Source organism: Aethalodelphis obliquidens, unplaced genomic scaffold (genome assembly GCF_003676395.1).
Source record: "Aethalodelphis obliquidens isolate GAN/ISIS:26980383/991018 unplaced genomic scaffold, ASM367639v1 scaffold53, whole genome shotgun sequence".
In the NCBI taxonomy this organism is placed as follows: Eukaryota; Metazoa; Chordata; class Mammalia; order Artiodactyla; family Delphinidae; genus Aethalodelphis; species Aethalodelphis obliquidens.
In genome coordinates, this window is record NW_020837997.1 from 2,022,995 (window position 1) to 2,050,899 (window position 27,905).

The 27,905-nt window shown below is 50.6% G+C and overlaps 2 protein-coding genes across 16 annotated transcripts in view; one reads left to right on the plus strand and one right to left on the minus strand.

Annotated features, from left to right (window-relative positions):
* Positions 1-265: 265 nt before the first annotated feature.
* On the minus strand, positions 266-21,685 carry HAUS8 (HAUS augmin like complex subunit 8). Of its 3 annotated transcripts, none has more exons than XM_027084599.1 (11): positions 21,591-21,685; positions 18,540-18,604; positions 14,790-14,857; positions 10,232-10,313; positions 8,010-8,102; positions 7,219-7,313; positions 6,558-6,623; positions 6,293-6,451; positions 4,835-4,976; positions 1,841-1,982; positions 266-692 (listed from the first exon to the last, which is right to left on the minus strand). In XM_027084599.1, the coding sequence occupies exons 1-11, from the start codon at positions 21,617-21,619 to the stop codon at positions 500-502; spliced, it is 1,134 nt and encodes a 377-aa protein (XP_026940400.1). In that variant the 5' UTR covers positions 21,620-21,685; the 3' UTR covers positions 266-499. The 3 variants fall into 3 exon arrangements, with proteins under 3 accessions (XP_026940400.1, XP_026940401.1, XP_026940402.1); XM_027084600.1 differs by having other exon boundaries at positions 14,802-14,857; positions 21,591-21,681; XM_027084601.1 differs by lacking the exon at positions 21,591-21,685 and adding an exon at positions 20,326-20,560 and having other exon boundaries at positions 14,802-14,857.
* A 249-nt stretch (positions 21,686-21,934) lies between these two features.
* MYO9B (myosin IXB) overlaps positions 21,935-27,905 on the plus strand; it is a 91,037-nt gene continuing 85,066 nt past the window's right edge. For all 13 annotated transcript variants that reach the window (XM_027084595.1, XM_027084591.1, XM_027084582.1 and 10 more), the window contains exon 1: positions 21,935-22,037. The gene's annotated coding sequence lies outside the window, so the exon portion shown is untranslated. The remainder of the gene's footprint in view (positions 22,038-27,905) is intronic.

Here is a 27,905-nt window from a genome sequence, read left to right on the forward strand (position 1 = left end):
AGTCGAAAATCTGCGTAGAACCTATAGTCTGCCCTCCGTAGCCGCAGTTACACATCGCGGATTCAACCAACCACGGATCGTGTCGTGCTACAGTATTTACTACTGAAAAAAATCCACGTATAAGTGGACCGGCAATTCAAACCCACAGTGTGCAAGGGTCAGCTGGATTCATGATGTCTGTGAGGTTCTGAGGCTCAGGACCAGCTCTTTGGAATAAGCTGGGACAACACGCACCTTCCACTGCCCCTTACAGAGAAACCAAGGCTCAACTGCAAAACAGTTTTATTTGTTAAATTATCCAACGGGACTATCTTACAAAACAATAACTATATGGCTAGGCTAAGTGTATAAAGTGCTCAAGTTTCCAGAACATCATATGTGGGTCACTGCAGGTCCACCCCCTCTCCCCACCCCAAACAAGGGGCACAGGACGTGCTTCCTTCCCCATGGTGTGCAGGAAGGTCCCCACTCCAGTTGGGGACACAGCCTGCGTGTGGATTCACGGCTCGTCGTGGCCCGAAAGGAGCAGGCTCCTTAGCTCTCCCTGAGTTTCCCCACCAGTGGCCTCCTCAGGATTGAAATACCACTGGCTGGTGGCCTTGGGGCCCTGGGCCTTTTCCCAGGCCTCCTGGTTGATTAAGGCTGCCTCTTTACTCGCCTCGGCGGAGAGTTCCAGAACCTGGGTAAAGCTCCTGTGGAAACAAGACGATGATGAAAGCTTTTCACCCTCTGTGCCCGAGCACCTTCGCAGCTGCCATGGCGGGGGGCGGGGGCGGGGGGAGGTTCAGGGTGACCCTCCTCGGGCTCGTGGGAAAGCGGCGGTGAATAAGTTTTGTCTGAACGGAACTCAAACAGGGAAGCCCTGAGAGCAGGACCGGGCAGGTGTGAAAGAAAAGAGTTGTTTACTCGACAACTATTTAGGGAGTATCAACACTTGACAGGAACCATCCTAAGAGCGGGAGGCAGAGCCATGAACGGGGAGCTCCCCCAGCAACCACACAAGATAAACGGCAGTGGGGAGATCAGCACAGAACGAGCGTGCTTCCCCGCTCACTCCCGTGACCCCGGCCATCTAGAACACTTTGGCATGTCTGATTCCATCCCGGGGCACAGAGTGATGAGGAAGATGCCACAGCAGGTGGCGTTTATCACGAGTACCTTCAAACCTCTCAGGCACCTCGGGAAGTACATTTGGCATCGTAAGGGAGAAGAAAACTAGATTCATTTTTGGAAGAGGTGGAAGAAAGCCTCATGGTTAGAAATGTCCTGGAGGAGAGACAGAAGGGGACCGGGTGGCTTTCGGGGGCTGGACATAGGCTGAGCGGACCTGGGCACTGGTTACACAAGGGTGCCCGGTAGTGAAAGCCACTGAGCTGTACCGTTACAATCTGTGGCTTTTCTATATGTACTTATACATCAATAAGAAGTTCCTGGGAATTCCCTGGCGGTCCAGTGGTTAGAACTCTCTGCTTTCACTGCCATGGCCTGGGTTTGATCCCTGGCTGGGGAACTAAGACCTCACGAGCCACACAGAGCGTCAAAAAAACTATCTGAGGGCCCCTGAACTGCTGTGTTACCCCAAGGAAGTGAGCGCCCCTTTCTATTTTGGCTGCTCAAGAACGAGCACAGGACTTTTGGTTGGGTTGAAGGCATCTTGCCGATTCCCCTCTCCCTGCCTCGCTGGACCCTCGTACCCTCGGCCCCTGCAAACACCAGAGCTGCCCACCCTCCGGAACACAGCACACCTTCCACAGGGCAGCCGCCAACAGCCCATCTCTGCCCGACGAGGAGATGCAGGGAGAGGGGCACTATCTTTTTTAAAAAATATTTTCTGTAATACCTTTGGAGCTCCAGATCCTTCTTTTGGGTCATTTCCTTGAGTTCCCTCAGCAGGTCCAAGGCCTTTGCGTTTTCTTCTGAGCTGCTGATGCCAAGTTCTCCCAGCAGATGGCATGTGGTCGTCAATTCCCCCTGCAACTTGTCTGGAGGGGAAAAGGGGTTGTCAGCCATGGTTTCAAGGTGCCCCAAGCAATGGATGCACGAGCTGGCTGGCTGACTGTATTTTTCTCCTTTTGCTGGAATGCTCTCTTGTTATGCAGGAATCGTGATGAGCTCGAAGGCAGAAAGGGTCGTGAAGGAAGATATTCGTGCACTGGTACTGCCTCTGTGCCCCTTTGCCTGAGATCACGGGGCTCTGAGATGGCAGGCCATGCGTGTCTGCCATCTAGGCAGTCATCGGAACATACCTGGAATGGTGCACTGGTGTCCTCAGCAGAAGCAAATCCAAAAGACAGAGAAGATCTGGTCTAGGAGTAACTTAAGAACAAACCCATGGTTCCCACTCCCGGTTCCCAGCACTTCTGCCCCCAACGCCCCCCCAGCAGAGAGCCGCCTGCAACAGCGCTGGGTCCCCCCTGCTCTAACAAAGCCAGCATCTCTCCGAGTCCAGCACATGTCCCAGCTGTAAATTATAACACTTGGGGAACCTTATAAGCGTTCTTACAAACACATATCTTCTTTGCCAGGGGACTGAACTGTGTCCTCCCAAAAAGACATGTTCAGGTCCTAATCTCAAGTACCTGTGAAGGTGATCTAACTGGAAATGAGGTTTTTGTAGATATAACGGAGTTAGAATGAGGTCATTAGGGAGGGGCCTAATCCAATAACTGGTGTCCTTCTAAGAAAAGGGCAGTTTAGACACAGAGGCGCTCAGAAACAAGGCCATGTGAAGACAGAAGCAGCAGCACAACACTGTAAATCAACTATACTGCAATAAAAATTTTAAAAAAACAAAAAACAATACCAAAATAAAATAAAGCTTGGTGACTTCCCTGGTGGTCCAGTGGTTAAGAATGCTCCTTCCAATGAAGGGGACGCAGATTCGATCCCTGGATCCCACGTGCCGCGGGGCAACTAAGCCCGCATGCCACAGCTACGGAGCACACAAGCCACGACTAGAGAGCTACAACTACAGAGCCCCCACACTCTGGAGCCTGCACGCCGCAATGAAGAGCCCACGCGCTGCTACGAAAAGATCTCATGTGCCACAACTAAGACCCGATGCAGCCAAAAATAAATAAATAAATATTTTTAAAAAGCTTAATAAAAAAAAAAAAACAGAGTCAGAGTCTGAAGGAATGCTCCATGAGCCAAGATTGCCAGAACACTAAAAGCCAGGGGATGCATTCTCCCCTAGAGCCTCCAGAAGAAGCCAACCCCAATGACACCTTGATTTCGGACTTCTAGTCCCCTCAACTGGGAGGGAATAAATTTCTGTTGTTTTAGGCCACCTGGTTTGTGGTATTTTGTTACAGAAGCCCTAGGAAACTCAAACAGTCCCCAATCCCAACTCCTGGCAACTATCTAGGGCATTTATCAGAGATGGAGACCAAGAGATATAGACGTGCAGTTGGTTGCCATAATTATAAAATTAGAAACCTGGACACAGATGATGGTTCAACATGGCTCATTTTTCAGGTCCCGTTTCACACATATACTATTTCACGTCGGAAAAGGCTTGATTTTACATCAGTAAAATCAAGCTAAACACGTCCAGGTGGCTCATGAGAACTTTGCTTAGAAATAACCAAACTCTATGTCATATGACCCAGCAATCCCAATCCTGGGCATATAGCTGGACAAAACTCTAATTCAAAAAGATACATGCACCCCTATCTTCATAGCAGCACTATTTACAATAAGCCAAGACATGGAAGCAACCTAAATGTCCATGGACAGGTGAATGGATAAAGAAGATGTGGTACCTATATACAATGGAATACTACTCAGCCATAAGAAAGAATGAAATAATGCCATTTGCAGCAACACAGATGGACCTAGGGATTATCATAGTAAGTGCGGTAAGCCGGACAAAGACAAGTATCATATGACATCACTTATAAGTGGAATCTAAAATATGACATAAATGAACTTATCTACGAAACAGAAACAGACTCACAGACGCAGAGAACAGACCTGTGGTTGCCAAGGGGCAGCGGGGGGGATGGAGTGGGAGGCTGGGGTTAGCAGATGCAAACTAGTATCTATAGGATGGATAAACAAGGACCCACTACATAGCACAGGGAACTATATTCAATATCTTGTGATAAACCATAATGGAAAAGAATACAAAAAAAAAGAGAATGTCTATATGTGTATAACTAAGTCACTTTGCAATACAGCAGAAACTACCACAACATTGTATTGATAAATCAACTATACTTCAGAGAAAGAAAGGGAGGAAGGGAGGGTGGGGTACAGGAGACAGGGAGGGAGGGAGGCAGGCAGAGGGAGGGAGGGAGGGAGGGAGGGAGGGAGAGGGAGGACCAAACTGTAGGGCAGCTGAAAACTTGTTTGGGGAAGATACTTGTTCTAAAGAGAATTTTAGGATAGAGGATGGCACTCCACACTTGCCACCTTCTTCAAGTGAAGTATTAGGTGGGAACGCTATACAGGAAAGGGACCCTCTCAGCTCTGCTTAGAAGGCAGGACAGGGCTGGGGTCGGTGGCCCTGTTGTTCCCCAGCCACCAAAGCACCTTTGTAGAGACAGCAGGCTCCCCAGGACGCCTTTCAGCAGGACGGGAAATCACTGTGGGGGTCCTACAGACCTAGGTTCAAATCCCAACACAGTCCTTACTTAGGGCACGACCCCACACAAACCGCAGCCTTGCTGGCCCCCTGCGTCTTCTGCCATTTGATGGGGTATGCGCCGTCTACCTGAGAGGAGGCCTATGACCTGACACGAACGGATAAAGATGCCCAGGACACGGGAGACGCCAGCATGCACTGGGAGGTTTGTCCCACCCCTTGCCGGGCAGTTGCCCCGTTTCCTACCTAAGAAGCACTGCCCGTCTCCGTCCAGGTGGACCGATCTCACGGGCAGTTCATGCCTCGTGGTGTCCAGGGCCGTCGCAAATGTCTTGTATCGTTCCTTAAAGCAGCTGGCTATGGCCTCACAGGGGCTCAGCATCTCGATCTGCAGGCAGAAGGGGAAGGAGCCTGTGGGACGAGGCCCTGCACTCACCTCGCCAGAAGTTTAGCAGATGGCACCTGTGAGGTTAAGACACAGCACTGTTCTGCCAGGTCTCCCAGAGAAACTTCCAACGGTGCAGTGGGCTCTCCCCTCACTCCCAGGTGCCCCGAAGATGGCCCGGCCAGTAGCAAGGTGGCCTGGGTCTCCTCACCAGGAACATGTGTCCGCCTTCCAGCTTGTTCCAGGGCTGGGCCCTCCTGCTTCAGAGCACTGAGCTGACATGCCTGCCCCCCACCAAGGCCATGCCCGGCAACCCCTTTTCCCTTGTACACGCCGTCTGGGGGTTGTAAGGATTCATTTGTTTGACTGTCTTTCCCTTCCCTTCTATTGTGAGTTCCACGAGGATAGGGACCCTGTTCTCAGCTCAGGGCCGGGCTGCTGGGCACACTCATGTGTACATGCTGGGTGTTACGGGCTGAATTGTGTCCCCACAAATTCCTCTGTTGACATCCCAACCCCCAGCACCTCAGAATGTGACCTGATCTGGAGACTTTACAGAGGTAATTCAGTTAAGGTGGGGTCATTAAGCTGGACCTTGATCAGTATGACAGGTGTCCTTACAAAAGGGGGAAATGTGGAGACAGACACTCAGAGGGAGAGAGCCAGGTGACGAGACACAGGGAGAAGACGCCATCGACAAGCCAAGGAAAGAAGCTGGGACACATCCTTCCCTCGTGGCCCTCGGAAGGAACCAACCCTGCAGACACCTTGATCTCAGACTTACAGCCTCCAGAACTGAGAGAGAATACATGTCAATTGTCTAAGCCGCCGCGCACTCTGCGGTCCTTTGTTATGGCGGCCCCAGGATACATACTTACTGGGTGAGGAGCCCCATTCCCTGATCGGTCCTTTCTAGGTTCCCACGATTCGCTGTGACCTTCCCTAGCATGGACACTCCCGTCCCAGCACTGACCACACAGCACCAAGCCCAAGTCTCCCACCAGCACCCTGGCCCAAATGGGCAGGTCTGGAGTACATCTGTGTCACTGGGCACAAGTCTCAGGATACAAGTCACCAGAATACATGCCCATGTGTATTAAAGGGACAGAGCCCTCTTGCTGGTTGGTTCTGACATTACCGCCTTGTCCTCTGATAAACCGTCACATAGCAACACCCAGTGGTGTCAAAAGCCGGGCACAGGGTCAGAGCCAGGCGAGGAGCGACGCTCACAATAAAGGCTCCCTCCAACCACTCCCCCACCACCCCCGTGGGACAATGCTGCCAGGATGCGCCTCTTGGAGGCTGCGGTCACCCCTGACCTGCGCGTCCAGGACGCCTGCCAGCTCCCGCTTCCTCTGACAGAGGAGAAATTGGCGCTTCAGCTCGTGAGCTTTTTTCTGGAGCTTCTCCTTCTCTTTGCACATTATTAATAAATTCTTTTCTGCCTTTTCTTCGAATGCAGCAAGACCACTTTCCATCTGGGAAATGCAAAACAAAAGCTCAGGCCAGAGGCGACCTCACCTCCGCGGCTGACGGTGGCCGCCCTTCCACCCACGACACGCGTGCAGGAGGCTCCGTCCTCACCTTCAAGGTCAGCAGAGTCAGGAGTAGTGTTTGGGATTCCATCATTTCCATCGCTTCGGAGAGATCCTTCAGGAGAAGAAAAAGACACTGCTGGTTCCCCGTGAACTGGTATAGAGCCAGCTCTCTTTCCGGGGAGGGGCAGAATCCTAACCTGTCTGTACTTTTTTTCAATCAGTAATTCAACAATTCTAGACTGCGTATCGACTCGTTTCTATTTGCTCATTTAGTCTTTCGAGTCCTCTGTGAAAAGGAAGGTGGTTTGGTCCCTTCCTGCAAGCTGGGCTGTCAAGCGTAAGCTGAAGGGCACCCACCAACTTGTTGCCTTGCCAGAACCAGGACTTGGGGTTCCCACCTGGGTGAGACCACAGCCTGGCCGCCCTCCCTGCCGTGAACAGGGCCTGGCCCAGTGCCTTCCCTAGCGTGGCACTGGCAAACAAGGCCTCAATCTCATTTTTCACATGATCCTGCATTTGTATCCCCTCCTGTACATGTAGCTGGGGAAACTGAAACTGCAAATCCTCTAAGGATGGGTAAGGTTTTTGTTCTAAAAGGCACAGCTGGCTTGTTTATTCTTGGAGTCCCCGGGTTTCGAGGGGCACGTGGCACAGGGCAGATTTAGCCAACCTGCTATAGTGGCTTCCCTCTCATTTCAGAGACTTACTGGGCTCTTTTTCCTCAAGGCAGAAAATGATGATGACTCAGCTTTCTTTGACATTGTTTTTTCTAACTGTGGAGTCTTTCGGACCACGCTTTTGTCTAAGATCAAGAAAAGCGTTTTATCCATAATTTGAAAAGATACATGCACCCCAGTGTTCACAGCAGCATTATTTACAATACCCAAGACATGGAAGCAACCTAAATGTCCATCAACAGATGAACGGATAAAGATGATGTGGTATATATACACAGCCATATAAAAGAATGAAATAATGCCATTTGCAGCAACATGGATGGACCTAGACATTATCATACTAAGTGAAATAAGCGAGACAGAGAAAGACAAATATCATATGATATCACTTATATGTGGAATCTTAAAAAAAAAATGATACAAATGAACTTATACAAAACAGAAACAGACCTACAGACATTGAAAACAAACACTTATGGTTACCAAAGGGGGGGGGGATAAATTAGGAGGTTGGGGTTAACACATACACACTACTGTATATAAAATAGATAACCAACAAGGACCTACTGTATAGCACAGGGAACTATACTCAATATTTTGTAATAACCTATAAGGGAAAAGAATCTGAAAAAGAATAGATATATATATGTATAACTGAATCAATTTGCTGTACATCTGAAACTAATACAACACTGTAAATCAACTATGCTTCAATTTAAAAAAAAAAGTGTTTTTAAGGTGAGAAGAGCATATTTTGGGAGCCCTCAGACATGCATTGCAACCCCCAGCTGGGGAAAGGACAGGTACAGCCAATGACTTACCATTAATGGCCGAGAGATCCAGGTCAGGTGGGGCAGTGCCATGCCCTTCCAGCAAGGTAGACTGCAGGTCACCTTTGCCAGTTCCACTGCTGTCTGTGGGCCCAATGAGAATCCCCAGAAGTCAACACAGTCAGCAAGATACTCTATACTTAAGGCCGGGAGCAGCTAACTTTTCTGTACAATTTCACCTGGTTCCAAAAACTCAGTTTCTTATGAGGGAGCAGTAGAGAAGGCTGAAAAACCTTTGGAAATTCCCACCCATCAACTTGAATATATTTTAAAGTAGAACTAGAAAAGAGATGCAGTCTTTATAACTGAAAGATACAAATAAGGCTTTCTGCTTAGTTTAAGTACAAGGTGTTGTGTACAAATGAACTTATTTACAAAAAAGAAACAGACCCAGAGACATAGAAAACAAATTTATGGTTACCAAAGGGGAAGGGGGGGAAAAATCAGGAGTTTGGGATTAACATATACACACCACTATGTATAAAACAGATAAACAAGGACCTACTGTATAGCATAGGGAACTCTACTCAATGTTTTGTAATAACCCATAAGGGAAAAGAATCTGAAAAATATATATGTGTGTGTGTGTGTGTATGTGTGTGTGTGTGTGTGTGTATAAAATATATATATATGTATGTATAACTGAACCACTCTGTTGTATACCTGAAACTAACACAACACTGTAAATCAACTATACTTCAAATAAAAAATAAAAGATGCTGTGTTCAGGGTATAAGAATCTAATAACACATGATATACTTGTTCTGCCCTCTGCTCTTTTTTTTTTTTTTTTTGCAGTACACGGGCCTCTCACTGCTATGGCCTCTCCCGCCTGTGGGCTCCGGATGCGCAGGCCCAGCGGCCATGGCTCACAGGCCCAGCCGCTCCGCGGCATGTGGGATCCTCCTGGACCGGGGCACGAACCCGCGTCCCCTGCATCGGCAGGCGGATTCTCAATCACTGCGCCACCAGGGAAGTCCTGAGAACCCTGATTTTTAAATGTGGCAGGCCCAGTTTTTGACCCCTCTGGCCATGCCAGCTTTCCCAGCTTCACACATGGCCTTCAACCCAACTGCATGAGAAAAGACTAGAAGGCCGGCTCCAGCTCCATGTGCTTGCTTCTCAATCGTGCCTGGGTCAAGGAACAGCACAATTTCTGACAAACATCCAAGCCAAGATCAGCGAGCTCTAGCATGCAGGCCAGATCCGGCCCACTTCCTGTGTTTGTAAATAACTGGGACACAGACATGCCCACTTGTGTACACACTGTCTGTGGCTGCTTTCACGCTGCGATAAGGCAGAGTTAAGTTTCTATGACAGAGACCCCCTGGCCTGCGAAGCCTAAAATACTAACCACTGGCTCAGAAAAGTTTTGCTGACCCTTGATCTGAACAATAAGCAGGAAATCTAACCTGTAAAAGAACATACTTAGTATTCCTCTATGGGACGCAAAGCTGTCACCATTCTGAATGAGGGTTTGCAGGCCGAGAAACAATTTTGCTTTCTGTGACTCGCTCTTATGCAAAAGAAGAGCTGCCCACCACTGCTGGTGAAGCAGGCACTGGAGGAGGTGGGTGAACTACTACTCTGGAGAGGAGCCTTCCCAGACTTCTAGAATGAGCACACTGACTAGGACCAAATAGCAAATATACCAACAGCGATGGTCTGAGTGGTAGATCATAAGTGAGTTTCCGCCCTTCTGGGCTACATTCTCCAATTTTGTTTAATAACAAACGCATATCATGTCTACAACCAGAAAAACTGAAAGTTTTTCATATCACTTTGGTGAAAGCTTCTAGTAGAAGGGGTATGGGGAGACCATTATGAGGAAGACCCAACCCAAGGTAGTGAGAGGCAGGAAAATGAGGTCTCATACCCTCTCTGAAATTCCTGCTCTCAGAGCTCTGGTGGGGAAACAGTCACATGATCAGGGAACTGGTGCCCCAGGGGAGTACCATGATGGCAATGCGGCTCTTCTGTGGGGTCATATAGAAAGGAAATGACTCCCCCCCATTCCCCTGCCAACCCCCTTCAGATCTTCATATGCCCCAAATCTGTCTTTATGCTGAAACTCTCTGCCAAGCTCCTTTTCCTCATACTTTCCAGAAAGGAAAGGGCGTCTTAAACTTGCATACTTAAAAACAAAATTCACCACCACGCTCATCACTTCCTAAGCCTCAGTGCTGTTTCACCCTCCTTCCATCTTTACGTACCTTTGCTCTTCTGGAATGGGTTGGGTTTTCTTCCACCTTCAGGCATCTTCCCACTGGCCTTTAATGCATCTGCTGCAGGAGGCTGTTAGGGGAATATATGACATTCAGGGGACAAGACACTTTCCTTCCACGAGAAGGGGCCCCTCTGCAGTTTGCAAGGTCTGCATCTGCTCTTACCTTGAGGCAAGGGATAGATTCAAGGAGTTCTGACATTTAATTGCATACATACAGGATGAACTAATTTTGTCAGAAGGATACCCTCACACGCGTAGAACATAGGAAACCACCAAAATGTTTGCTGGTGATGATCTCTGACATGGCAGATTACAGATGACTGATTTTCTGCATAATTTTTAGTACTGGCCAGTTTAGGAAAGAGAACATATTACTCCGGTTGTCAGAAAAAACAAAGCTTTTGGACAGGTATTAATCTTCAAAACTTATTAAAAAAGCAAGCAGTGCATGGAGCTAGCAAGCCATTATAACAATATAAAAGCAAAAAGAGGGAATTCCCTGGTGGTCCAGTAGTTAGGACTCGGCACTTTCACTGCCAAGGCCCAGGTTCAATCCCCGGTCAGCGAATTATGATCCCACCACAAGCCACGTGGCGCGGCCAAAAAATAAAATTAAAAAAAGCAAAAAAAAAGACCTTATAAAGAATGAGAATATTTTGATGTACAGACACCACTCCTATTCAACCTCCCATTGGAAGTCTAGGAATAAGAAATAAAAGGCAAACAGGTTACAAAAGAAGAAATAAAACTCTCTTCTTGCAGACATGACTCTTCACATAGAAAATCTCAAAACATACTAAAAAACACTACTAAAACTAACATGTTTAGCAAGGTTGCAGGATACAGGGTCAACATAAAAAGATATTTCTAGCAATGAACAACTTTGGAAATTGAGATTAAAAGACAGCACCATGGGACTTCCCTGGTGGTCCAGTGGATAAGACTCTGAGCTCCCAATGCAGGGGACCCAGGTTCGATCCCTGGTCGGGGAACTAGATCCCACACACGTGCCGCAACTAAGAGTTCACATGCCGCAACTATGAGTTCGCATGCCGCACCTAAGAAGTCTGCATGCCACAAGTAAGAAATCTGCAGCCACAACTAAAAGTCCACATGCCACAAATAAAGATCTCACGTGCCACACGAAGATCCTGCATGCCGCAACTAGGACCCGGAGCAGCCTAAATAAATAAATATTAAAAAAAAAAAAAAAAGACAGTACCATGTAAAAGTTCTGAGCAAAGAAAAAAATTTTGTAACTCTGTGCGGTGATGGATGTTAACTAGACTTACTGTGATGATATTTTGCAATATTTGCAAAGATTGAATCATTATGTTGTACCTCTAAAACTAGTATTGGGACTTCCCTGGTGGTATAGTGGTTAAGAATCCACCTGCCAATGCAGGGGACATGGGTTTGATCCCTGGTCTGGGAAGATCCCGCATGCTGCAGAGCAACTAAGCCCATGTGCCACAACTACTGAGCCTGTGCTCTAGAGCCCGTGAGCCACAACTACTGAAGCCCGAGTGCCTAGAGCCAGTGCTCGGTAACAAAAGAAGCCACCGCAATGAGAAGCTCAAGCACCACATCGGAGTGTAGCCCACACTCCCCACAACTAGAGAAAGCCTGCACACAGCAACAAAGACCCAATGCAGCCAAAAATTAAAAATAAATAAATAAAATTAAAACTAATATAATGTTATATGTGAATTATTTCTAAACAAACAAATAAAATTTCTTCAAGAAAGAAAGAAAGAAAAGACAAGATAGTACCTTGCATAATAGCACTAAAAAAACACCAAATACTTAGGTGTAAACCTAAGCAAACATGGGGAAGGTCTGTATGCTAGAAATTACAAAAACACTGATGAAAAAAATCTAAGACCAAATAAAGGGAGAGGTATACCATGTTCATGGATTGAAAGACTTGGGTGTTTTTAGGATGTTATTCTCCCTGAGCTAATGCATAGATTCAATACAATTAAAATCCCCAAAGTTTTGGTAGGAAATGGCAAGCTAAGGCTAAAATTCATATGGAAAGGCAAAGGAACTAGAAGAGTCAGTTTTGGAAAAGAACAGAGTGGGAAAATTCACACAACCCAATTTTAAGACTTACTATAATACAAAGCTAAAGTAACCTGGGCAGTATGGAAATGGACTAAAGATAGACATGTAGAACAATGGAAAAGAATAGAGTCCAGAAATGATGCATACATATATAGTCAATTGCTTTCCAACAGAGGTGATGAGACAATACAACAGGGAAAGGAAAGTCATTTCAACAAATGGTGTTGGAACAAGAGGACATCCACACACTTAAAAACGAACTTTAATTCCATCATCACACCAGACACAAAAATTAATTCAAAATGGACCACAGACCTAAACTTATATAGAAGAGAACATGGGAGAAAATCTTTATGGTCTTGGGTAAGGCAAAGATTTCTTAGAGAAGAAACCAAAAGCACATTTCATAAAAGCAGAAATCGATAAATTGGACCTCATCAAAATCGAGCACTTCTGCTCCTCACCAGACACTTAAGAGAATGGAAAGCCAAGCCACACACTGGGAGAAAATATTTGCAAATCACCATAAAGAGTTGGTATCTAAGATATTGAAAGAGCCCTCAAAACTCAATAATGAGAAAACAAACAACCTCATTTTTTTTTTAATGTGCAAAAGATTTGAAAGGACATATCACCAAAGATATAGGACTGGCCAATAAGCACATGAAAAGACGCTCAATATCATTAGTTGTTATGGAAATGCAGTTTAAAACCACAATGAGATACCACTTCATACCCACCAGAATGGTTTCAGTCCTAAAGTACTGACTCTTCTCTGTGGCTCATAGGAATGTAAAAAGGGGCAGCCACTTTGGATACCAGCTGGGCAGTTACTAACAAAGTCAAACAGACATTTACCCTACAATTCCCCTCCTGGGAAAAATGAAAACACATCCACACAGAATTCTGCACAGGAATGTTTAAGGTGGCTTTATTCATAATTGCCAAAATCAGGAAACAAACCAAATGTCCTTTGCCAGGGAGTGGCTGTGCACACTGTGGTCCATCCGTACAGTGGAATATTCTTCAGCCATCAGAAGGAACTAGCACTAACTATAAAAGGCAACGACAGGGACGGAGGGACCTTTATATGAAAGCAACCAGACTGCAAGAGTCTGCATCCTGGGTGGCACCTTTTAAGTGAGCCTACTGCAAAGGCAAAGCTACAGGGACAGAAAACACATCATGGTTGCCTGGGGTGGGGAGGGGCTGGTTCCATGGGAGCACAAGGGGACTTTGGAGTGGGGGGCGGTGGTGACAGAGTGTTCTCTATCTTGACTGTGATGGGTCTGTGACTGGATGTGTTTTTCAAAACTCAGAGCACTGTATGCTGAAGAGTGACACTTCCTCTATGTAAATTACACCTTAATTTAAAAGATGAAAAAAGAAGAAAACGGAGAAGCTCTTAAAGATCTAAAATACTAGAACGTGCAAACACATGGGGGTGCTGTAACCAAGTTTGCCAGGCAACGTTAAAATTATGAAGTGTGGACTAGTATTCTCTGTTGAAAATCATTTCAATACTGTAAACCACGGACTCTGGGTAAGGATGTGTCAATGTAGGTTCATCGATTGTAAATATGCCCCACTCTGCGGCGGGATGTTGACAACAGGGAAGCTACGCATGTGAGGGGGCGGGCAGGGGTGTGTATGAGAAATCTCTGTACTTTCCACTCAATTTTGCTTTGAACCTAAAACTGCTCTAAAAAAATAAAGTCCATTAAAAAACAAAGTCACTCCAAGAAGCATATCAGTTTGCATAAAGGTATCCTTTTTCTTCAAGCCAAATCTTAAGCCACATTAACCTGCCATTCACCCTACCAGAGTAAAAGAAAGGCAGCAGAAATTAATATTTAACTAAACTTTATCATAAACAAAGATTTGGAAAATGGAATAACACAACCTTCACCACACTATCCGTCCATACACACTGAAACAAAATATGTCATTGGGTAATCTAATGATTATTTTCATTAAACATCACACAAAGCAGGTTCCCAAGATGTTAAGTGTTTCATGCCATCATTTTCAATGGTTTCATGGTTTTTGTGGTGTGGCTAGTTCACTGAACTCTTCCTGTAACACTGGGTGATTCAGCCATGTCTTTTTTCCCCTAAAACCCTTTCTCTAAAACCCTACAGGTATTTTTTTACAATACAGGCCAAGGCTGGGTAACCACGTGCCAGGCATTAGACAGAACTGTTTCAGGACAGAATCCAGAAAGGAATTACCGGGTTGAGAGACAGGAATAATTTTATGATTCACCAGAGATCATGGCTCTGCAAAAGAGATTCTCAAAGTGACCAGCCACACATGACAGAGATTCCTGCCTTGGCACGAAGGGCATGACAGCCCCAAAGGCAACTGGACCAAGCCCCCAGAATGCTTCTTTCAGGACCAGGCTGTGCCTGGCCGGTGTGACTTGTCTCAGAATTCCAAGTTCGTCAGAACTCTGTTCAGAACTGTTTCAAACGTACATTGTATGTTACCTTTTTGGTGGTTTTCTTCTCATACTGCAAGTACCGGGACTCAACCACTCTTCCACCTGTGGGGGACACACTGTTGGTTTATAATAAAACTATGACATGGACTGTGAGGACCCACCATGCACCTAGGATGCCCGTCCCCCACCCCGAGAGCCGGGTGCTATCAGCCCTCCCCGTTCACCCTCAAGCATGTATGGGACACCTACTCTATGCAAGAACATATATGGAGGGAGTTCCTTGGTGGTGTAACAGTTAAGAATCCGCCTTCCAATGCAGGGGACACAGGTTCAATCCCTCGTCCGGGAAGATCCCACATGCCGCAGAGCAACTAAGCCCATGCGCCACAACTACTGAGCCTGTGCTCTAGAGCCCACGAGCAACAACTACTGAGCCCTTGTGCCACAACTACTGAAGCCCGCACACCTAGAGCCCGTGCTCCACAACAAGAGGAGCCACCGCAATGAGAAGCCCACGCACTGCAACGAAGAGTAGCCCCTGCTCGCCACAACTAGAGAAAGCTCGCGCACAGCAACAAAGACCCAGCACAGCCAAAAATAAATTAAAATAAGTAAATAATAAATTCTCTTTTAAAAGCTTTTTTAAAAGAACATATATGGAACACCTACTGTATGCAAGAACATTTATAGGATACCTGCTGTATACAAGCACCAGGGCTAGAAGCGGAGACACAGAGACCCACAGGAGCTACGATCAAGGAAGATCAGAAATATGTGCCAAAGTTCAAAACAGAAAGTGGACTCAGGGGCAGGGCAGGGAAAGGAAGAAAGATCTTCCAAAGATGGCCACCTGCTCTCCTCCTCTTCCCTCCCCAACTCACTCCCTGTGGTCATGACCCCAACTGCCCTTCCCCCACAAGCCCATCTATGACCCGCTCATGGTACTGCCTTTCACATCCCCCACCCCCCTCACCTAGCTCAGGACCACTCTCCTGAGACACCCTAGGCACTGACGCTCTTCTCGGACACGGCTGTATCCCTTGGTGACAGCCCAGCCCCAGGTGCCCTTCCATCCTGATCCTGGGGCGCTGAAGGTGTGTGAAGGAGACACATGTGTCCCCCCAACCTCCAGGGGCTCTCGCTGCAGCCCCTGTGATCATCCACAGTCCTCTGTTCTGATCCCCCAACCCCTCTCCCAGACCCTCCCGCCCACTTCCTACACCGGGCCATCCCTCTGGTCAGCTGGTAACCTGTTTCCTACTTCATTGGGAAGACAAAAGCAGCCCCAGGAGATCCTCCCACCTGGGCATCTAGCTGCCTCCCAACCTCAGAGACATATCCTGGGCCCCCCATGTGGAGCGACCTCTGTGCTTTGGGGTAAAACCAACCCCCCAACTCTGGGTGCTAGAGCCCAGCCCTCACTCCGTTAGGAAACTGCCCTGGCAACCCCTCTCCCCCTGCCCCACCCTGTATCACCCCACCCTGTATCACCCCACTTCCTCTCTCCAATGGTCACACTGTTCATCCCCCCTCCCCTCCCCTCCCCCATTTCTCTGCTCCCCTTTGCCATGGCGGATCCTCTTCTTCTCCTCTCTCCTTCCCTTGAATCCCCCCCCACACCCCAGCCTGGCTCTCACAGTTACCACGGCACCAAAGAAACTCCTTTCATCCAGACCACGGAGATCTCCCTGCTCTGATGCCCACCCGTCCCTTCTCAGTCCTCGTTCTGAGCCAGCGGCAGCGTTGCACACAGTGCTCACTTGCACTCTCCTTTTTTTTTTTTTTAATTTATTTAATTTATTTATTTTTGGCTGCACTGGGTCTTCGTTGCTGCATGCAGGCTTTCTCTAGTTGCGGCGCGCGGGGGCCACTCCTCGCTGCGGTGCGTGGTCTTCTCATTGCAGTGGCTTCTCCTGTTGTGGAGCACAGGCTCTAGGCACACGGGCTCAGTAGTTGTGGGTCGTGGGCTCTAGAGCGCAGGCTCAGTAGTTGTGGCGCACGGGCTTAGTTGCTCTGTGGCATGTGGGCTCTTCCCGGACCAGGGCTTGAATCCGTGTCGACTGCATTGGCAGGTGGATTCTCACCCACTGCCACCAGGGAAGCCCTGCACCCTCCCTCTTGAGACACTCTGTCCTCCAGGCCGACTGGCCCTCTGGCAGCTGCAGCAGGCTGTCTTCCGGGTCCATTAGCTGGTGAAGGGTGAGTGCCTCCAGACACCTTGCAGGTCCCACGTCACCTGTCCCTCCAACCAGCAGGCACATGCCACCCCTGCCGCCTTCACGACTCTGCTCGGCCCAGCCCCTCCCTTAGGCCAGAAGCTACCCCCATCCTGCTGTTTTATCCACAGCAACTGTCACTGTCCAATACACCCTGTGTCTCCTTCCGTCTCCTGATTCACCGCCTGTGTCCGGGGTGGCAAGCCCCCTGAGGGGAGGGATTCTTGTCTGTTTTGCTTGCTGCCACGTTCCACCACCTCGCAGGGAGGAGGTGCTCAGCAATGTGTCAGATGCATGAGTCTGCACTTTTCCTAGGTGCCCCCAGAGCTCAGGGGTCTCCCTTTTTACTAGAGAGAGTGATGTGGTCAGTGTCACCTGCCTTGACAGTTCAGTCCCGAGACTGGGATTCCAACCGTATCACCTTCATGCCCGGATTTGCATCTTTCTTTAGATGGGGTTGCAGCCGCAAGCTTGAGTGGAAAAGAGGTACAACCAACAGTTCACAGGCTGCCTGGAGCTGGACACGGAGGTGTTGGTTGCCCCGGGCGTGCCCCAGGCAGGGATGAGCCGTGCCTGCAGGGCAAGTGGCTCAGACGTTCAGGCAGGAGGCACCTAGGGGTTGAGGCCAGGACCAGGCGGGGTCCAGGGGAGAGAATCGAGCCCCACCTAGGGTCTGCCACTGGATGTCCAGTGAAGGATTGGGGCGAAGGACACCCCCAGTTCCAAGGCGGGGAGACCATCCTGCATTGGGTCTTTCTAATACCATCAGCAAAGGGTAGGAAGGAGGCTCTGGGTTCCTTGCACAGTTGAAAAGCAGTTTCAAGTTTCTGGAAAACTAGAAGGCACCTGTTTGTTTTCAACAGTGGTGGATTTTCCACAGAAGCAATGTTACAATGAAGGATATAATTTGCGTCCAAGAACTAGACCCTGTGTAAATACAACAGATGTTACAGACTAGATCACCCAGCGATGCTGTGATGCTATAACATATAAACCTCCAGTCATTTGGAACCGGAATTCTGCTTCAAGTTCTCTGAGACCTGCACTAGTGCACAGGCATAAAAAAATACTTCATCATAACAGAGGCTTGAGATCCAACGCGGGAGATCCTTGCGTCTACAGCCCCAAACTGGGCACTGCCAAGAGTCAAGGGGGGCTGTTGACAGTGACCCCGGACGCACAGGTAGACATCGGATGTGTGGGCATCCCCAAGGGTCTGACGCGCTTACTGAGAAGAAACAGACTTTGATGTTTCCTAACGAATTCAGCTCACACTCTCCCCACCCACACTTCCAAGTGATGAGCCCTGGGTACAACCCGTGAGCCCCATGGCCGGAAGGGCCCACTGCCCTAGATGACCCCCACCAGGTCCTGCCACACCCCTGGCTGCAGGGCTGGGTAACCAGACTTGGGGTCCCCAAAGGTGTGACTAGAAGCGGGTAAAGCCCCAGCTCCCCTGCTCTGGTCTGTTTTTCTCTTCTCCAAAAGCACTTACTGGGGGGGAAAGAAAAAATCACTTTTTATTCCAGTGGATTCCATTTCAAAAGGTAGATTCCAATTTTACTCACCTTGTATTCTTCTTCCTCTCGTCTTAGCACCGCTAGGAGTACTGGGACCCCCTGCAGAAGGCTTCCTAAAAGAGGAAAACGGGGGTCTTGTTAATGCAGTTGGATAGAAAGCTCAGGGAAGCCAGCCAGGAACCTGGGCTTCCTCGGGACAGCCCAGTCCCAGCACCCACCACCAATACCCATCTCTGCGAGGTGGGGCCACCTCCATGGCAGGAGGAAAACGGAGCCCCAGCCCCGTCACCTGGGGACAACACCTACGTGAGAAGAGCGAGCATTTTTGCCGAACTTCAAAGGTCTCGATCTCATTAATTCGTTGGGCGTTTGTGTGTCAGCTGTATACCACTGAGGATACAAGGTGAACAGCAGACAAAGCTCCTTCCCTGAGAGGGATGACCAGCATTTTCCCATCAGGCAAAGCGTGAAGAGCGAGCACTCCAGACAGGTAAAGGGGTGGGGATTGGGGGTGAGTGACAAAGAACCATTTGCTCAGGCACGTGAGGAAGGATATTCCCAGACAGGGATCACCAAGACCAAGGGCACAGGCGCAGAGAAGAATGATGCGGAAATTGGAACTGATCAGCCCTATGGCTTAGCTGGAGAAGACTGAATTTGAGGAGGGGGTGAGGGATGATAGAAACATTCAGTCCCTAACAGCCTGGCAGACAGGAGGCACTTGATAAATATTTGTCAGACAAATAACTCAGGGGTGCTCACTTGAGGGCAATTCTGACCCCTAGGAGACATTTGGCGATGTGTGAAGACACCTGGGATTGTCACAACAGAGGGGGCTGCTATCGGCTCGGTGGGTAGAGACCAGGGATGCTGCTCAACACCCTACAAGGCACAGGACGGCCCCCATCACAGAGACGATCGCACCCCAGATGTCAACACTGTCAATGTTGGGGGACCCCTGGCATGGTGAAAGAGTGATCGGGAGCGTGGGACGGAAGTCTGCTGCAAAACTCCTGTCAAGAAATAACGAACCCTGGGGCTTCCCTGGTAGTGCAGTGGTTGGGAATCTGCCTGCCAATGCAAGGGACATGGACGGGTTCGAGCCCTGGTCCGGGAAGATCCCACACATCGCAGAGCAATGAAGCCCGTGCGCCACAACTAACTAAGCCTGCGCTCTAGAGCCCGTGAGCCACAACTACTGAAGCCCGCGCGCCTACAGTCCGTGCTCCGCAACAAGAGAAGCCACTGCAGTGAGAAGCCTGCGCACCGCAATGAAGAGTAGCCCCTGCTCGCCTCAACTAGAGAAAGCCCGCGCACAGCCACAAAGACCCAATGCAGCCAAAAGTAAATAAAAAAGAAATAATGACCCTGAATATTATTAAGTCCTAAAAAGGAATGAAGTACTGATAATGCTGAAACGAATTAATCTCAAAAATGTTATCAATGCTGAAACGAATTAATCTCAAAAATGTTATCCTGAGTCAAACAAGCCAGGCACTAAGGCCACGTGGTGTATGATTCCATGGATATGAAATGTCCAGAACAGGCAAATCCACAGAGACAGAAAGCAGACTGGTGGTTACCAGGAGCAGACTGAGGAGCATGAAGGATGGGCGGGACTGCAAATGGACACAGGGTTTCCTTCTGGGCTGACGAAAATGTTCTAGAACTAGGTAGAGGTGGTGATTGCACAACGTTGTGAATGTCTCAGTGCCATCGAATTGCTCGCTTTACAACGGTTCATTTGACGTGATGTGCATTTTGCCTCAATTTAAAAAAAGAATGAAGCCTGACATGATAGAGGAGAGGGTCCCATGAAGTAGGAATCACTGACTAGTCAGCCGGTGGGTGTGGGAGAGTCGGGGATGCCTCCCAGGTGTCCAGTCTGGGCGAGCGGGATGCCAGGCAGGGGTCTGGGTGCTGTAAATCCTGCTGTCGTCACAAGATGGGCTCCACTGGAGACAGCAGTGGTGGTCCCCTTGCTCAGCTCACTGCAGCCATCTTCTGTGTAGTGGGCTCTGGGGACTCCAACGTGAGACCCAGGCCATGCTGGGGGGCACCTCCAAGCCACAGTGGGGAGAGGCAACTTAACAAATGCTGGCTGGGTGCCAGCTGCTCTACTCCCTCATGGAATCCTCCCCACCCTACAAATACCTGACTGTTAGCCTGCTTTTATCTTTGTTTTCCAGACAAGGACCCAAGGTTTATACAGATCACCCCTGGGGAGTCTCAGAACTGGAAACAGACAGAGCAAGGATTCCCTCTGGGGTCTGAGCCAGGGCTCTGGAGCCAAACCAAATGGACTAAGGCCAAACCTGCAGGGACACGGGGTGGGGGAGGGGTGTCACTACGTATATTCCAGCCTCAAGTACTTCCCCTGAACCTCGGAGAGGCTAACGTCAATCTCACAGTTAGGTCAAGGGGCTGTGGAGTAAACAAGTGATTTCAGATGGCCCACTAAATTTTAATTCGCACAGGCACAATAAACATCGGCAGAATGAACAAAGCCCAGGAATCACGCCCGGCACCAGGTCATTGTTCGACGTCTCCCTTGGGCAAATGACCTTCCCTCCCTAAGCCTCCATCATCTCCTTTGTAATGGAGAGATGTAATGGGGAGAATAGAAAAAAGCGTGTGGGAGAATGAAAGGAGATACTTCAGTGGTCCAGCAGTTACCCACTACAAAGCGGTAATCGTAATAGCGACGGATCACACTTAGGGGCCAGACACTATTCTAAACGCTCTTAAGCCTCACACTAGGCCTACAAAACCGAACGGCGGCGTCAACAGTCCGGTTTCGCGACGGAGGAAAGCGAGGCACAGAGAGGTTAAGCCACTCGCCTGACATCGCCCCGGATCGAAACGGCTGACCAGGGACCCGAACTCGCTGTAAGGTCCTGAGCCCAAGCTCCCGAGCATGCGCAAGGCCGCATCCCACCTCCCAGAACTTGCGCATCCTCGGTGGTTCTTGGAGGAGTCAGATCCGGACTCACCCCAAGGACCCTCCCTCCCCAACTCTGCTGCCCCTCTGTCCCCAGCCCTCGACCAAGGCCCTCCAGCTGGCACCCATAAATCCAGACCCACGGTGCCTCGACTCACCCAGCACCACGCCCCGAGGTATCCGCCATTTTCCCGCCTTCAACTCAAAGGCCGGCTCTTCAAGTCGAAACCCCCCGCCCCCGCCCCGACCAGGCCATATTGCGAAGCTACAAGAGGGGTGGCCTTGGGCCGTGTAGAGCGTGGCTGTGGGCAGAGAGGGCGCCTCCTGCTCGCGCGTCTCTCTGTCCTCCCCTCACACTTGGTTTCGCCCAGCAGCGGCAGGGGGCGGTGACGGGGCCGGGTCGGAAGTGATGGGCGGGGATTCGTGTTTCTCCGCCCCCTTGGCGGCCTGGCGTCACGCCCCCGGACCCGCCCCTCCGGAACCCGGAAGCGGGAGCGCGCGGGGGAGCGGCGGGCGCGGTGGGGCGGAGCGCCCGAAGAGCAGCGGGCTGGCTGCCGGGCGGGGACCCGGGCCGGGACCGGCGGCGCGCGGCGGCCAAGGCCCAGGTGAGTGCCGGGCGGCCGCGGCTCGAGTGTTTGATCTCGAAGCTCGCATCGGCGGGCTGCCTTGTAGAGGGACGGGGCTAAGGGTTAGTTGCGGGGGGGGCGCGAAAGCAGGGGTCGAGGAGGCGGGAACGAGCTTGGGGGTCGTGGAGAGTTTGCAGGAGACGGAGTGGGAACGGGACGATGAAGGAGAAAGTTGATGTGATGAGCCTGGTGAGGGAGTTTTTGGGCGGGTGTGGAGGCAGATCTTGTGGCTTTGAGCAGCTTCTCTGAAGAGGACGTGGCTTAAGTGGTAGTTGGGGGGTCGCAGGAAACGGGGCTGGGAGGGGGAGAAGCAAGGAGGCGGGGTTGAGAGGCCCAGGCTGGGGGTTGAGAGGAGCAAGGCCGGTGGGGGAACAGCCAGGGTGCGATTGGGGGGAACGGTGCAGAACGGCCTGGGGGCGTCTGCCTACGGTGAAGAGGTAGAGGAATGGTGCCTGAGGGAGGGCAGCGCCTGGGACTCAGTGGGTGCTCAGTAAATGTGAGGGGCTCTGAACCCACTGGTGCGGTGGCCGGCCGAGTTGGTAAGAGGGGAAATGGGGGATGGGAGGGGAGGCAGAAGGGGGATGGAAGCCATGGCAAGAAGTGAGGTCTGGTCCAGGGAGAGCCTGGGGAGGAGGGGAGGAAAGGAAAGGACTAGAATGGCCCCGTTCAGACATTGGGGTGCAGACCATGGAGATTTGGGGCCCATCTTACCCTCTTGATTCATCTTATCCCTGACTTCACCCCCAACTGCTGGGGGCCCCGGCTAGTTTCAGCGCCTTCTGGGCGGTATTCAGGACTTGAAAACCCAACACTGTCCTCCTAAGAGCGGACTGGCTAGAGCCTGGGGGTTCTAGGGAGCAAGGAAGGAGCTCTTGGGCCCCCCCCACCCCAGCTATGGGGCCGGAACTGGGTTTCAGAGGGGGCGGGGGTGGGTGCGCACACAGCCGCATGTGCTAGGCTGTCACCACCTCCTCCGAGTTGCATCCTTGGACTTAAATGGGTAAAAAGACATACAGGAAATCTGTCCCCCGGTGGCTGTGAGCTCAGCCTGGGAGAGGCGCCTTGTAGGCCAGGAGTCTAAGGGAAAGCCTCTGCCACACCTCTTTGTCTGAGGTGGGAGCTGGTGGGGATATTGTGCCTTACAGTTGGAGGGTCCCAGCTGCTACCTTCCTGAGGTATGTTCTGGGCTTGGAGTCTCCAAACGCTTAAGACATCCGGGAGCAGTGGGACGTGACATGGGCAGCTGGAAAGTTGTCTGATGGGCCTGGCTCTGGGGAGGGCCTTGCTCTAAACCGTTTTGATCAGCATTAATTTCTCTTCTTTCCCGACCCTGGGGATCCTTGTCTGGGGCCTGCTAGAAGGGCCAAGGAGCCTGGGTTTATAGTGCGTTCAGGACACGAGCCTGGATAGCTTGAATGTAAAGAGGGCCACAGAAAGATGACCACCCCGTTCACTTCCAGAATGTTCTGGCCCTTATGGAAGCTTCTGTAAGCGAGACTCTCAGCTGCGCTTGCCCCAGAACACATGATTAGAGCCCACAGTCATGCCTCATGCAGGTTCTGCGTATGGGCCTGCCCTGGCTGGGACACTCCCCCTCCCCCTCTCCCCCCCCCACCATGAACTGGATCAGAATCTTCTGGTTCCACAGCCCTGCTGTTGTCTCCTTCCTCCAGGAGCGTGGCCAGGCAGGCTCTCTTGGAGGGTCTTGTGTTGGGGGTCCTAACCTCTGTCAAGTCTCTTTGTCTGTTTCTTTACTTGCAAAATGAATGGATTGGCCTAATCAGTGTTCTGCAACTTTGAAACCCAGCCTTGGTGTCTCCAGCACACAGCCCTGTCTAGTTTTATGCAGCCCCCAACAGGTGAATCCCCACCATGGCGATCCCATTTTTGTTGGGCTTTCCGTCCTACAGTTTATATCTGAATATGATTATCTTACTGCTTCCTTATCTTCCACGTGGGAAATTGGAGTGCCAAATGTGCTTTTGCACATCATACCTGTTCCCAGGGTTTCAGCTGCATCCTTCTGGCTGGAAATCCCTGGGTGAGACCCTCCCTCAGGTCCAGGCCTGTGACTTGGTGAAGCAGGTGGGGACTTGGGAATCTCCCCATTCTGTTTCACTGTAGGATCCATCTTCTATCCCCAACAGAGGCTTGTTAACTCAAAGCTTCCCTTTCCTTGTCTCCCTGAAGTTGTGCGTTTTGGGTGGACCCAGAATTCAGTGAAGCAAGGGCTGATCATGCAAGGTGCTGTGGGCTGGGTCCCAGGGGCAGAGATGAGCCCTTGTGCCCTGGGGGAGGGACATTCTAGTGGGCCACCCTCCCCAGCAGGAATAATGGAGTTCAGAGTAGTTGATCAGTGCAGCAACAGAAGTGGCACAAGAAGTTGTGGGGACAGAATCAGGAACGACCAACACAAGCTTCAGGGCATGGGGGATTCCAGCAAGTTTCCTCAGGAGAGGTGGCTGGCCCTAAGCCAAGCCTTGAAGGCTACAGAGGTGTTAAACCAAGTGGGGAAGAGGGAACCACATAAGCACGTCCATGTGCAGCTCTTTATTGAGCATCTTCTGTGATAGATGCTTTTATACCCAACTCTTTTATTCTGCCAACCAGCAGCAAGGGGATTGCAGTTCCTATTTTCTCGATATAGAAACTAGGCTCAGGCAGGTGACGACTTCAGAAATGGCTCGCTGTGCTTTCTAGAAGTACGGAGGATCATTAGTAACCTCACTTTGGCGAAGACCAAATTGCTAGAGCAGTTTCTCAACTGCAGCACCATTGACATCTGGGGCCGGGTCATTCTTTGCTGTGGGGCCACCCTGTGCATTACAGGATGTCGAGCAGCATCCCTGGCCTTCATACACGAGATGCCAATAGTACACACCCACCCCAAGTTGTGACAACCAAAAATGTCCCCAGACGTGGCTGTGTGTCCCCTGGGGGACAGGAGCACTGCTCTGTAGTAAAATCTGGTTCCCGCTCCAGGCCCACCATTGCCTCGGTGGGTCCTTGGTGTTTGCTGGGCTCCCAGCAAATGGCTACCAAGGGCAGGCGTGGGGAAAAGAGGCCAGCGATTGAATTCTGCCATCTGCTCGGTTCTTAATCTGGAGTCCTGATAAAAAGGAGCCACCACTGGGAATGGACCGAGGGGGAGTTAGAGAACGTGCCCCGAGAATGTGCAGCAGAGGAGGAAGAGGAGGTGAGCTGGGGCCGTCATCACGCGCTGGCACAGCAGATGCCATTGTCTGTCTCCTCTTTGTCTTCCCACTGACCTGGATTTCTGCGGGAACGGTCCTTGTCTCGGAACAAATTGTTGCTTTTCTTCCGAGATTAGAGGTATCAGGTTCTCCTCTCAAAGAGCTACTTTGGAGGTAGCCCCAGATCACTGTGGCTCTTGAAGCCACGTTATCTTCTCGCGTTTGCCCTCTTGGCTCCAGACGCCAGTCCGTCCTCAAGCACAGACTAAGTTTTGCTGTTCACGTGTCCTCCTCTGCTTGTTCCCCGACCATGACATTGCTGCTTTAACTCCAGGGGAGGAAACCGCACATTCTGGGGCCCTCTGACCCCTTCTGGATGCTGCCCTCCCCCCAGTCCCCATCCACCAGCCCTTTGTGCACCCAGCATCCCCAACCAACTGTGCCAGGCAGCCCCTGCTCGGCCTCCCCGCCGAGCAAGACAGGCCCTTCTCTCTGCCCTCGTCCCGGAGACGGAGGGACAGAACAAAGGGCTCTGTCTGAGCACCGCCGGGCCCCCGACAAGCCAGCGCACTGCCGGCCGAGGTGCAGAGCCCATCACTTCACCTCTTTGCTTTTTTTCATGTTGGCCTAGAAAGGGCCTTGGAGATGAGGCATGTCTCAAAAACTCAGCCGATGAGTTTGGGTTCTACTCATTTCCTCGTTGAGACTCTGAGCCTGGGCCCCGATGATAAATAAAGTAGTGATTCAAGGGCTCAGCCTGTGGCTTAGTCGGAGCAATGAATAAGCCGTCCTGGTCTGACTCATTCGTTTACATCCCAGTTCTGCCCCGTTTCTTAGGGTTGTGTGTGCGAGAGGGAAGCCAGCTCCAAGCATTTCATGACTGTCACTGCCGCGTGTGCAAGTTTCCTGGGACTGCCGTAGCAAAGTACCACAGGCTAGGTGGCTTAAGCAACAGAAATGTACTGTCTCATGGATCTGGGGGCCAGAAGTCCAAATCAGGGTGTGGGCAGGGTTGGTGCCTTCCAAAGGCCACGCGGGAAGGATGCATTCAGGCCTCCCTCCTTGGCTGGTCAATGGCTGTCTTCTCCCCGAGTCTTCACCCCTGTGTGAGTCTTCACCTTACTTCTGTGTGAGTCCGTGTCCGATTGTCGCTTTGGATCAGGGCCCACCCTAATGACCTCCTTTTGAATGAATCACCTCTTTAAAGGCCCTGTCTCCAAATACAGTCACATTCTCAGGTCCTGGGAAGTAGGACTTCAACATAATGAATTGGCGGGGTAGGGGGCGGGCACACAATTCAGGCTGTAACACTGCATAAGAGACAGATTTCATTTTTATTTAGTGAGGGAATTATCAATAAATAATGGTACTTAGAGAGAATAAGTTCGTTTAGTTTTGTCTCACTCATTTAAATAAACATTTTAGGGTAGGTAGGCAGGTTGGCCATGTCGACTTTGGAAGTGCCCTGTTAGGGAATTTTCCAGATCTTGCACAGGTCCTTATTCTTGGGGTGACAATAGAGAGGCAAGAACAGGACTCGGGAGGAGCAGACCTCATGGGACTTTACAAGGGGTGTGTTTAGAGCCAGGCCTGGGAGACAGTGTGTGCCCACCCAGGGGCCGGCCAAGATTTATAATTGGGGTGTATGGGGGTCCGTGTCCTCAGTATTGCCAGGGTCAAGAGGGGAGTCCAAAAACAACCCATTCATGGAACAAAGTGACTTTGGGACCGGCTGCTGCCACAGGTGATGAGACAAAAGAAGTTTCTGGAAAATCTGAAAGTCATTCCGCAAAAAAGCGTTAACAAGCCAGGTGCAGATTTGGCTCTCGGGGATACTGAGGGAGCGGGAATAGCCCTCATCTCTCTGCTCAGAGCACAGATGTCCGGCCAGCAGTCATGTCCACGGAAGTCAGTTTATCAGCCCGGTGAGGGCCGTGAAGTACCTGGCACCAGCGAGCTTGGAACAGGAGCCTGGGCCTGGCTTGAGCTGGCTGATGGAGGGAGAGGAAGGCCCAAGAGCCCCGGCGTGGTCATCTGCCTGCAAGGCCGCTGCTACTGCTGCTGCTTCCTTGCAAACAGGACAGGGTCGGCATCAGGACCGCCCGGGGCTTTACCACGATCTTCCTACTCATCTCTCAGAACCTCTCCGTCCCATTCGAGGGTGGACAGAACCTGGTGAGCCCAGAGGAGACTTTGAGATTTTGCTTCTCAGATCCTGGGGACGCACCTGGGGTTTCATTTCCTGGCAAGCGTGCCAGGGTCCAAGGCCACTGCTTGGGAAGATCACCAAGAGTCCTTGGCTGTCACGCGGAGATGCTGTTTATCAGAACGCGTGACACAAAGAAAGTGTAGGAGCGTAGGCTGGCCCTTAGACCCTCAGGGGGCTGGTCCCTTTCCTCCTGGTGGTCTCGAGGGAGTCTGCCCCCTGGTTTAGCAGGGAGAGGAGAAGATGAAGGTGGGGAAGCTAAGGAACAGGGTATCTGGAGTGGAGAAAGTGACCGGAACGGGGGCAGGTGGCCCTAGGCCCCAACAGCTGGGGCAGTCACCCCACAAGGCCAGCTCCCTCTCTTGGTCCCTCCTTCTAAATATTGTGTAGTCAGGTGAACGTGGGCTTGGACTCATGCTAACATCTTGTGTGCCTGTGAGGCCCTGG